The 12,520-nt window shown below is 38.3% G+C and overlaps 1 protein-coding gene across 1 annotated transcript in view; it reads left to right on the forward strand.

The window, feature by feature from the left end:
* Positions 1–12,520, forward strand: part of LOC143996450 (collagen alpha-4(VI) chain-like) — a 281,198-nt gene that overhangs the window by 195,074 nt on the left and 73,604 nt on the right. Inside the window, exons 30-34 of the mRNA XM_077491500.1 lie at positions 907–942; positions 7,803–7,865; positions 11,224–11,286; positions 11,369–11,404; positions 12,479–12,515. Of these exons, the coding sequence (XP_077347626.1) occupies positions 907–942; positions 7,803–7,865; positions 11,224–11,286; positions 11,369–11,404; positions 12,479–12,515 (235 nt within the window). The remainder of the gene's footprint in view (positions 1–906; positions 943–7,802; positions 7,866–11,223; positions 11,287–11,368; positions 11,405–12,478; positions 12,516–12,520) is intronic.

Consider the following 12,520-nt stretch of genomic DNA (forward strand, 5'->3'; position numbering starts at 1 on the left):
ATATTTTACAAATTATGTATGCATAATCCTGCATAATGGTTAAAGTGAACCAGAATTCAAAAAGAGAACATGTGCTGTCTTATAGGGAACATTTAGAAATGAAAATGAATACCAAAGGCGAACCCTTAAAAAAAAATAAAAAAAAAAATAAAAAAAATCGCCTTTTGTTTAAAATGTATCTTTAATATTAAAATCACACTGTGAGTGTGTCTAGGTACAGGCATACCCCACTTTTAAGTACACAATGGGGGTTTATTTACTAAAGCTGGAAAGTGCAAAATCAGGCTCACTTCTGCATAGAAACCAATGCGATTCTAACCCCAGCTTGTTCAATTAAGCTTTGGTAATAAAAGCTGGAAGCTGATTGGTTTCTGTGCAGAAGTGAGCTTGATTTTGGATTTTCCAGCTTTAGTGAATAAACCCCATTGTGTACTTAAAAGTTGGGTATGCCTGTACACCTATGCCTTGAGCCTCATAGCGGTATATCTGCAGTGTGAGTTCATCTGATGCATTGCTGCCTCTGCCTGCTAGTCTCATGAGATTTGGAGAGAGATTTGGTGATATCACTACAGTGCTGCTCACCATTTCCCTTGCAGTAGAACTGTACCTGAGAACTTGCAGTGCAATGATCTCCCAGCTTCTGCTTAATTTATTCTGTGGATTTGTGTTTTCTTTTCCTCTGCTGTTTTTTAAATCTTACCCCACCAGTCAGCAGAAGGGCATCTCTTGCGACAGGGAGCCAACAGGGAATACTGCTTGCTAGTCCTTTGTCCTCTGCTTGCCATTTTTGGGCAGAGCTTCCATAGTTAAGGTCATCTTTAAGATCCCTAATTTTAAAAGAATGAACTGTAAAATGTGTGAATGTTTTATACCTTATTATCACTAACCCAAACTATCCTTTTGTAGGGTTACCTGGGATTTCCTGGCTACCCTGGACCTCAGGTATAAAAGACACTCAGTTTTACTGCTTGTTATTTTGAATACTTATTTAGTTACAATGTGTAAATATGTACCGTATATGATTTATTTATAATGTGTTGCAATATAATGTAATTTTAGCGGTAGCTATGCTTTGTTGGGGAATAAACAAGACAATAAAAGAACTATACCATAACTTTTCTTATCCATACAAATGTGCTAGATTTACTATAATAAAACAAGTATTTTGTTCAGGAAAAAAAAAACATAAGTCATTTTGCCCCAGGGACATATTTATTACTGCCAAGATCAGTGTTACTATCTCTAAGATGAATTTTGGTACTTTAAGGTGGCCTGGTCTATCCCGTTTGTGTGCAGCATGTCAAAAGCACATTGGATCATGACATTTTTTCCATCGCTGGTTGTGTGTGTGTTGGCACTAGTTTGTTTTGACATGGGTCCCTGATGCTGGGCATACACACGCAACAGATGGTATTTAAACTGCTACTCTTATGCCCTGTACACACGGTCGGAATTTCCAACAGAAAAGGTCCGATCGGATTATATTGTCAGAAAATCCGATTGTGTGTGGGCTCTATCGGACTTTTTCCAGGTTCTCAAATTTTCCGACAACAAAATCCGATCTGACTTTTTCTGATCCTTTGTAGAGAATTCCGATCGGACAAAGTGCCACGTATGCTCAGATCAAAATACGAGAGCAAAGCTATTGGCTACTAGCCTGAACGTAGTCCCGTCGGAACGTCATCGCATTACGATCGGATTTTCCGTCAACTTTGTCCGACCGAAAAAAATCTGACGGATTTTGTGGTCGGAAATTTCCGACAGTGTGTATGGGGGCTTATTGTGGCCACTGCTGTAATAACGAGTCATACCCATGATGTTAGCTGTTAGAGACAGATTGCCACTTAATTAACTTTGCCAACTTATCTCTGAGTTTAGAATTTTAGGACAAGAACTCAAAAGAGGTTACTTGCAGCTTGAAGACTGCATGAAATCCCTGGTGATCATGATGACTTTAACATTTGGTTCCTCAGTGGTTTCTATCACATTTCTGCCTCTCACACCAGAATCTAAGGTGCATCTTCTTGAATAGCTGATTCAGCCCTTTGTAACCTCCAGTAAGGTTGGCTATAAATCGAGGAGTATATCTTTGACTTCCGCGGCACTAACACAATCCCACTAACACAACTAAAGGATGAGTTGGCCAGAGTCAAAATCCATAATACCCTGAACGAGCTAACCAAGCTGGCAACTCAGATTTATTATAGACTCAGGAAATGTAAGTTGGAGAAAAAAAGGGGTCTGCCATTTTACCTGGACTCATGCTGACTGGTCTCCTGCAACAGCTTCAGCTGTGGAATTTTCACCTTCGCCAGCATCTCTAGATGCACCAGAGCCCATGCACTCTCTGCCTCTGCACTGGGTCTCCCTGTTGCTTTTTTTGCAACGGCCCTGTTATCGTGTCCCCCAGTCAGTCTATCTTCTGTCAGCCTCATCTACTCATATTGTTATGCTTATGTTTTATCTACCAAGGTTACTTTGCAGTATAAGCAAGGAAACTGAGACCTCTGCAGTGTATAAATGTGCTTTTACTGAACAAAAATGCTGTACATACAAAACTATTACAATATTAGGAATACAAATCAAGACTGACAGATATATCAAGCAAGACGCCTAGCTAACAAGCAGAAACTATGTTCTGTAACAGTAGAAATATGCTTAAAAGTTACTTAACTCTGGTTACTGTGTTTTTGTGATCTCTGTTGACAACTAGGACTCGGGCTTCTTAAGCAGTTTTTTGGAGATCAGGTATCTTCTTCTTGAATGGCTTCTAGCTGGTTACAAACTGTCCTTGGTGTCTAACCACTTGAGGACCGGAAGGATTTGTCCCCTTAATGACAAGGCCATTTTTTCCGATATGGCACTGCATCGCTTTAACTGACAATTGCGCGGTTGTGCAACTCTGTACCCAAACAAAATTTATATCCTTTTTATTCCACAAATAGATCTTTCTTTTGGTGGTATCTGATCACCGCTGCGTTTTTTTTTTTTTTTGTGCTATAAACACAATTTCGAAAAAAAAAATCTTTATCAGTTTAGGCTAATATTTATTCTTCTACATAGAATAATGCAATAAGCATATATTGATTGGTTTGCGCAAAAGTTATATCGTCTACAAAATAGGGGATAGATTTATGGCATTTTTTTTTTTTTTTACTAGTAATGGCAGCGTTCTGCAATTTTTAGCAGGGCTGCCACATTGCTGCGGACAGATCAGACTCTTTTGACACATTTTTGGGACCATTGACACCATTGATTACTGTGTAAATGTCACTGGCAGGGAAGGGGTTAACACTAGATCTGTAATGTGTTCCCTGGTAGGTGTTTCTTACTGTGAGGTCGATGGGACTGACTGGAGGAGGAGGGAGATCGCTGTTCCACTAGGAACAGCAGATCTCTCTCTACTCCCCTGTCAGAATTGGCTCTCTGTGGAGCGATCGCGGGTGGCTCTGGTGGCGCGCATGCTCTCTATTGCTCTTAAAGCCGCCTACATAAATCTCCAGCGATTCGCCTAGGAGAGCCAACCTGCCGCAGTATAATGCTGGTGGCTGGTCCATAAGAGTTTAAGGCATAATAAGTCCTCCTGGCTAGTTACAGACTGTCCTTGGTTCTAATGCATGATGAAGTCCTCTTTGATCTTAAGGCATGATGAGTCCTGTCCAGTTTATGCCTGACAACCCTTTTATATGTAAGGTTGTTTACCAGTTACCATCAATGGTTACAAACTTGTTTACCTTAACAACAAAATAACAGACTGCTGCACTGTACCATTTTCAATTAGAGAGGCGTTCTCAAATTCTACCTCAAGATGGCACTCTGGTATCATACATGCCATAGGTTATATATGTCAGATACTATATTTGGGCAGGTTATTTGTTTACTGTAGACAATGAACTGCTCAACAGTCAATTGAAATGCAACAATGGTGCCTAGGTTCCCATTGTTTGAGGACAGCCTGTGTACATGTTACCAAGACATTTGTTTGAGAAGCATCCTCTCAAACACAACCTGATTTCTGTTAAAACTAGTCTGATGGAGAAAATCATAAATTTTTATATATATATATATATCAAAAGCAACACACGTATCTCACATTCTTTGTCTCTGCATGTCCCCAAAAACTCAATTTACACACCAATCTTTGCTTATTCTGCTGGCTGACTCAATTTACACTCCAATCCTTGCTTATTCTGCTGGCTGACAGATCGGCCATGAAAATGGGGCCAGTGACACAAGAAACGTTTCCCCTGCTCACAATCCTTTTTCTGGGTCATCAAGAATTCTGATCATTCTTACACCATTATTTCCCATCATTGTGGGAATGCGTAGGCTCATAACCCAAAAATTAACATCAGGAAGGCACAATGTTTTTTGTTTTTTTTTTATATCGGACGTTTCTGGGTTGCTAAGGCATATCAGGATTCTTTATCTGAAAGAGAAGTCCTGCATATTCCTTAGTGGCGGTGTATGGAGATAGGAGAGCATTGCCTCCTGGTCATGTGGAGGTTAGAATGCCTTTTTTCCAACAAGATCAAAGGGCTTCCTGGTGCCAAATAATGACCTGGGCCAAGGCATTAGCCCGCAGTGTAACAATCCCTTCTGCTGGATATTATCAAGGACAGCAATAGACTTCCGTATATATGTTACTGAGTATTACAAAAGTATAGTATAAAAGGCCAGAATAATTCTAATGAGATCAACAGTACTTGTATGGAATAATGCCTGGGCTAAGTTCATACATGGGAATCCTTCTCTCCTCATCTCCCCCTGTGGAGTAATGCCTCTCTTCCTCATCTTAATAGCATCCCAGATCCTAGAGTGTGGGCTACTAGAGGAGTGGTGGGTCTGAAGCATATAGGGGCAGAAGGTCGCTTGAGAATGTTCCCTGATCTCAAGTCTGCCTTTAACCTACCTAATTGGATGTTCTTTAGGTAACTCCAGTTTCGGCTTGCATTTAACTAAGTTTTATTCTCAGATCACAGTGGACTCTGGCCCTATTGAGAGGTTACTGACCTCTAGGGTATTGGATAAACCCCTCTCCTCACTTTATTTGTACCTATCGCAGGCCTATACAATCGACATGTATATTGAAAGTAGCAGGTTGATATTCCTGATCTGGAGGAGGACGAGTGGGAGGATTGTTTGGGCTCCTATGTAACTAATATGATTTCAGCTAGAGATTGGTTTATTCAACTTAAGTTACTCCATAAGGTTGTCCTCGTTGCCAGGCTCCTGAGGCTTCCTTTTTTCATATGGTCTGGTCATGCTCTCATATCCAGTTGTTCTGGAATCAGGTTGTCACTGACATCAACTCTGTTTCTTCTCTACTCTCCTGATGTCCTCCCGTTTTCCTCCCTTTCCCTCCTCTCCCTTTCTTTCTCCTTCATGTCCCCCTTCCCCCATCCATCTATGATGGCCATGTGTAGATTTTACTGGTACCTCCAGGCCTATGTTTCTTTTTATTTTTGCATCAGTGATTCTGTATAACTCTGTTGATTGCCTATTCAGAATAATATGTACTTTGTTTATGTACCTGCCAAATTCTAATAAACACTTTTCTGTAAAAAAATAAAAATAAAAAGGCCAGGGTACGCCATAGTCGGTTTCATCTTTCCTCCTGGAGCCCAGCCAAAATACAGTACTTTGAGGGCAGACTTACATAACGTATCATCTCTCTTTTATTTCTATATATATATTTTGTTAACTTCTTTTTGATTTCTATGTTAGGGTTTTAATTTCTTTGTAAAAAAATAAGAGCTTTTCTTCTGTGAGCACTGCATTTATTTTTATAGCTATTATTTTTAGTCCTAAAATCATCATTATTATCAGAGCTTTAACAGATTAACCCATTATAGGAACAGACAAGGTAGTACATATTTATATTTTAAGTGTCCCATCTGGGTTCCAAAATAAATAAATAGGTTCTGGATTCTCCCTACATTAAACTATAATTATGTACTGTCTTGTCTATTGCTATAATGGGTTATAGTGTTAGATCTCTGATAAAATTATTGGTGATAGTACGAATAATGGCTCCCGTTGTTCCAGTGAAGAAAACTCATACAGCAGCCTTGGCAAAGATCTTATTAGACTCCATGGAGTTTCTGATTACATTGTTTCTGACAGAGCTGTTCAGTTCACATTGAATATTCTGGCAAGAACTCTATAGGAAATTTCAGATTTATATTTCTTTATCATGAAGATGCTATCCTCCTACCAATGATTAAACTGGGAGGAGAAACACATTACTAGAGCAATAATTCAGATGCTTCTCTTCCGAATTTATGAGCCAAATTGCAGCTATGTTTTCTAACTCAGATGAAGTGTCTGATGAAGAGATAAATCCTTGCTGGACGATTTTGTTCTTGAGGAACATCAGACAGGTGCCATAGCTCCCATGCTTAGAGATTCTATACTGGTGATGGCTTGGCCCTGCCCCACCCCTGCTTCCTCCTCATTGGCTGTGATTGACAGCAGTGGGCAGACAATGCCACTGCAGTGACATACATCAATCATCAGGGAAGAACCAAAGGTCTTGCAGTGGCCAGAGACGTAGAATACTGTACATTTTTTCCTTGACAGATTACTGCATACATAGTTACATAGTAGGTAAGGTTGAATAAAGACAATAGTCCATTCAGTTCAACCTGTGTAGGTGTACATGTGTGTGAATGTCTATATTTATTTCCCATATACCTGTATGTTGTGTTCTTTAGGATGCACATCCAAGAGTCTCTTAAAAATATCCATACTCCCTGCTGCCACCACCAATCGTGGAAGGGAGTGCCACATCCTTATTGCCTTGACAGTGAAAAACACCCTGCACAGTTTGAGGTTAAATCGCTTCTCCCTCAACCCCATTGTGTGGTCCCGTGTCCTTTTACACTCCTTGAGACTGAATATTTTTTTCCTATGCTGGGATTACCATGGAGGTATTTGTAAATTGCTATCATATCTCATCTGAAGCATTGTTTTTCCAGCGAGAAAATTATTTTTCGTGCTTGCAGTCATTCATCGTAATTGTTTTCCTTCAGTCCCCTCATTTGTTTTGTTGCCCTTCTTTGGACTCTCTCCAGTTCCAGCCCATCCCCTCTGAGAACTGGTGACCAGAACTGGAGAGAGTACTCCAGATGTGGTATAACCACTCCAGATGAGGTCTAACCAGAGTTTTAAAAAGTGGTAGAATTATCCACTGTTCAAATTCCAAGCATGCACAATAGGCAGGCAGACTAACTAATCTGGCAGTACCTTCACATCAACCAGGATGTTTTTCCTTCTCTCTGTCTGGCTCTAGTACAAATCGAAATGTTCTATTAATAATGAGCCTGTTAGTGTTTTGTTACTGTTGCCCACCTATCAGTTGTATGCTTTTGGATGTTCCATTTATCCCAAAATACCCGAATCCTGTGCCCTTTAATGAAAAAGATAGAAAATTGGATTTTTGTACTTACCGTAAAATCCATTTCTTGGAGTTCATTAGGGGACACGGGTCCCACCTTTCTTTTTTTTATGATCTACTCCTAATACTGATTTTCTACAACACACGCTGGGAATGAAAGGGGTTATACCACTCTGGTCCATGTTTTTTTTTATTTGCCAGTGTCCACTTCTTCCTGTAGGCAGCAGTATAATCCAATTACCTCAGAAAATTGCATCCTGTGTCCCTTAAAGTACGTTAAGTACAGTACATAACAGTTTTTTATGATCCATTTGAAAATAGATGTTTCATTTAGGTAAAATTTTTGGCAAAAGTCTGATAAAATCCAACGAACGCTCACTAACAAGATATTCTTTCTTAAAAGGGAGATGATGGTGATTCTGGCAGTCCTGGAGATGAAGGTCCTAAAGGAGGCAGGGGTAGGAGGGTGAGAATTCTGTTTTTTAAAGAACGTATTTGCTTGCTGCAACAACAAACATATATGCAATTATTTTTTTCCTTAAAATTAAACGCGCTAAAATGTTTATTTTTTGTGTGTAACTTGTGATAGATGGCACTTTGCAGTAAAACTCCAAAAATACATATTTTCTGTATTACTGTGCCATTCACCAAAAAAGGACTGCGTTTTTTTATAAAGGGAAATTACTGAAAAGTATATTAGTCAATGCAAACCGTGCAGAAATGAGTTTCAATAAAGCCAAATTAAATTATTCTAAAACGAGGTAACACAAACTGTTTAGCTACCATTAAAAAATAGTGTGCTAACTTTAAAAAGTACCAAATCTTACCCTAAGGAAACAGAAGGCAGACCAAGGGGTCATATTTATTAAGCAGTGAATGTGACAGTCACCAAGTATTCACTGCAGGTGAATTTTACTGGTGTATTAACTTAGAGTAGATAAGTAACCATGAGTAAATGTTTGGTAAATGTTACATCAGGAGTACCTGAAAGTAAGATCTAGTGACAAAATCAATTTGCAAATTTTTAATGCCTGGGACACTTCTTTACAATTAATTGAACTCATCTGAAAAAAAATGTCACCTTGCAAATAAATATGCACAAACATAATAATAATACAATTATGAGTCCCTGTCATTATTTTGTGTTATCCAAAAAGGAAGGCATGATCTAACAGTGGCTACAAAGACACTTTGTACAATGGAATATTTATTTTTGGGGTTTGATGATGCCTCTGTCTACCACTTATCTCAAACAGAGGGCCTCCTCAGTCCAGTTGTGCTTTTCTCAGGTTTCTCTACAATTTTCTCGCCTTGCATAGGACATCCAGAACTAGTTGGCTTTTTATAAATGACTGTCCCAGTTACCATCAAAGGTGACCCTTTCATCTAGGTTGGGACTTGAAAACTCCTTGCAGCCTTATGGGGTCTCAAGACTTTGTCCATGGCTCTCTGAGCATTAGCCAGGACCCTGGGCAACCCTAATAACATTCTAGTATAGTGAAACAACAAATCCAGCACATCGCATGCATTTTTACTTTAGCCTCTTTGGAGAGTGCAATTTGCTGGCAACCATGTGTTAAATGGGGTGATGTTCCAGGATGGCCTAATACTTAAAGCAGAGTTTCACCCAAAAATGGAAAACTTTCACTTATCTGACTCCCCCCCCCCCCCCGCTCCAGTGCTACATTTGTCACCTTTCGAGGGGAGGAGGAGCAGGTACTTGTTTTTTACAGGTACCCTGTCCCCACTTTTGGGACACTGGGCCACGGTTGGCCCCCTCCTCCTCCCTCACCTTCTGCAGGGCCAGTGAGAGAGTGCAGCATGCTTCGTGCATGCACAGCAGGGACCCAGCCATGAAGACAAAAGGCTATATTGCTGGGTTCCCCTACCTGCAATGACGGCGGCAGAACCAGACCAGCTGATGTAAACATTGGCTGTGGTGCTGACATCGCTGGACTCCAGGTCAGGTAAGTGTCCTAATGTTAAAGTCAGCAGCTACAGTATGTGTAGCTACTGACTTTTAATTTTTAAAGGGGTGTACGAAACTCTGCTTTAAGTTGATTTGACCACCTGAGGCATTGCATACTCATTCATCATGGAGACTTAATTTAATTTTCAAAAATTATTAAAGCCCAAATTTAGTTAGAATTAAACATAAATATCCGCACAAGGAACATAACTTGCACTTAGTATAATATGTCCCCTATGATGATTCTTCTTTTAGGAGAAATCTTCCTCCATTCTATATAACCCCCCCCCCCCCCCCCAACACACACACATACATGGGAATGTTTTGGTACAGCAGGGGTAGTATAACTAAAGGGCTGTCAGGAGCTCTCATCAAAAGAGCTCAACTCTGCCCATTCTTTCCTGCCAGATCTGACATTTATAAAATAGAAGCTGTATCACAGCTTCTATGAATGACACTAATAATGACACAGAATTTTTATATATATATATATATATATATATATATATATATATATATATATATATATATAAAAAATCAAATCTCTAAAGAGCCTGAACTGCTTTAGGGGCTTTTAATAGGGTATTTCCACTTTTGCAGACAAACTGGGATAACATACACTTTATATTTATAACATTTCCTCATTCACATAGCAAAACTCTCTGTTCTAAAAAAAAGTTAAAGGTTTAGGAGTTTGGTTTCTCTATTATATGCTAATGAAACCTGGACTATGCTAGATTCTATTCTATTGCAGCACAACTGCAGCATTGGTATGGCTGGGAGGGGGTAGACATGTAGGATCCTATACAGGTGATTATAATATCCCAATTTAAAATGTCCCCCTTAGTGCAACTAATTTTCGCTCATCATTTTCATAATACAATAAAGTTTCCTACCTTTCAACTAACCCATAGGTTATGGGAGGTAGTATGAACTATAACTCAGCATAAGGGCTATACGAGACATATGCCTATATGGGATAATTATTGTTTATGTGAATTAAACAAGCTGCCAGAATTATTAGAATGGAAAAAAGCAGGCATAATGTTCTTATATCAGCTATATGAAGGGGATATCATATTATCTTTTAATACACTAAGAAATCTTAATCAATTATCAAATAATAATTTTTATCGTTATCTCCAAATACGTCATGCACTACAAAGTCAGACCTCAAAATTTCAATTACAATATAACCCCTCTAAAATATTATCGAAGGCAACTTCAGTACTTTGCACAAAATGAGGGTTAATAGGAGACCTTTATTATATTTTACAAACTATAGAGAGTACTGGAAAACAAGTAAATAGCTTTACCCAATGGAGGTATTACCTGAGATATCCCTCTCGCCATCTCATCGGTCATCGGTAGAAGAATACACAAAAAAAGTGAAGATTATATGATGGCTTATTTAATGGGGGGGTAGGAGTATAGAGGAGAAATTAGTCTGTAAGAGAAGAGATGATGCTGATAAGAGGGTGTTGCCATAGATTGCAATATGTAATGTGTCTATGTCTCTGTGCAATGTTACATATTGTTTAGTATAAGTTAGTTGTAGTCCGAGAGGTGCTAAGTTTATTTGTCTTGTTTTTTTTTTCTTTTTTTCTCTTTCTTCTTCTTTTCTTTTATTGTTTAGTTTAACTTGACATAATTTATGGAACTGATTGTATATCATAAGGTGATATCTTTCTTGGGGGATTTTCCCTATAATTATTTAGATGTGATATATATATATATATATATATATATATATATATATATATATATATATATATATATGTATATATATATATTTGATAAAAAAATAATAATAAAAAAGAATATTTCTATATACATTTTTATTGTACATTTTTAGGGAAATTCTGGTCGGCCAGGAAAAGAAGGTGGTCCAGGGGAGAAGGGCCCTCCTGGGCCCAGGGTAAGGATAATGTTTAATGCAAATCATTATTATCTTTTAATTGAAATTTTGCTAATCACAACTTTTTTCTTATTTTTCACAGGGTTCCAAAGGGTCAACAGGAACAACATCCTTCACAGTGAGCAACCTATATCTGTTTAACTCTATTGCATATTAGTTATTTGATGCTACAGTTTTTGTTTTGTTTTTTAAGAGCGATTTCTAAATATGTATAACTTCTTAAATTTCCTCAGCTTTGAATTTGTGGTGAAATAGCATTTAATTAGTAAAAATACGGGTACAGTACATGGATTTCTAGTTTCAGTAAGAAGTGGACTCTTGACTCTGAACCTTTAAGGCTGGATTCACACCTATGCAGTTTTAGTGCTTTTTGCATTCAGCAGATTTGCACTACAGTCCATTTAATATGGTTTCCTATGGAACATGTTCTGTAGTGCAAATCTGCAAAATGCAAAAAGCACTAAAAATGCATAGGTGTGAATCCAGCCTCATACAGGATAAAAACACTGTCAGGATTTTACCATGGTCTTTAAGTAATGGGAATATTCCCCAGTGGGCGCAGAGACTGCAACAAAACACTTACTTTTTTACTAAAAAGGGGATAGGTTAGCAAATGGGTACTCAACCTGTGGCCCTCCAGTTGTTGCAGAACTACAAGTCCCATTAAGTATTACAAGGCTGACAGGTATAAGCATAACTCACAAATGCAGAGGCATGATGGCACGTGTAGTTGCGTAACAACTGGAGGGCCACAGTTTGAGCACCCATGGGGTAGTTCCTTTGTCAGATTATTATTATTGCCTTAGTCTTGCTATCCCATTGACAACCACTTCCTTTCATTTGTTGTCTTGCTGTCACAATACTGAAGAGAAATCTCACCACCTAGGTCACAGACAGCAATACAAACTGGACGGAGCTATTTACTCTTCTCAAGTCTATCCAAAACTAAAATGGTTTTGAGCTTGGCGTTGAACTTTAACAATCTGCATTCAGCCAAAACAATTATGTATTTAATAAAACTCTTTGCAGTAGTATAAAAATAAAAGTTTTGGTGTAATTTCATTTATTCATATAATTTAATATATTTTAAAATGTAGACAAGTGAAAAAAAAGTGTATAGAATTGCAGTATGACTTGCTGAAATTTCTTTAACAGTATTACTTTATGATAATTTTTACTGTTATTTTCTCAGCCCTGTGAGCTTGTAAATTTCACAAAAGAGAATTGCCGTAAG

Source organism: Lithobates pipiens, unplaced genomic scaffold (assembly GCF_037356315.1).
Source record: "Lithobates pipiens isolate NorthernLeopardFrog02 unplaced genomic scaffold, aLitPip1_a1.2 Scaffold_19, whole genome shotgun sequence".
Classification (NCBI taxonomy): Eukaryota; Metazoa; Chordata; class Amphibia; order Anura; family Ranidae; genus Lithobates; species Lithobates pipiens.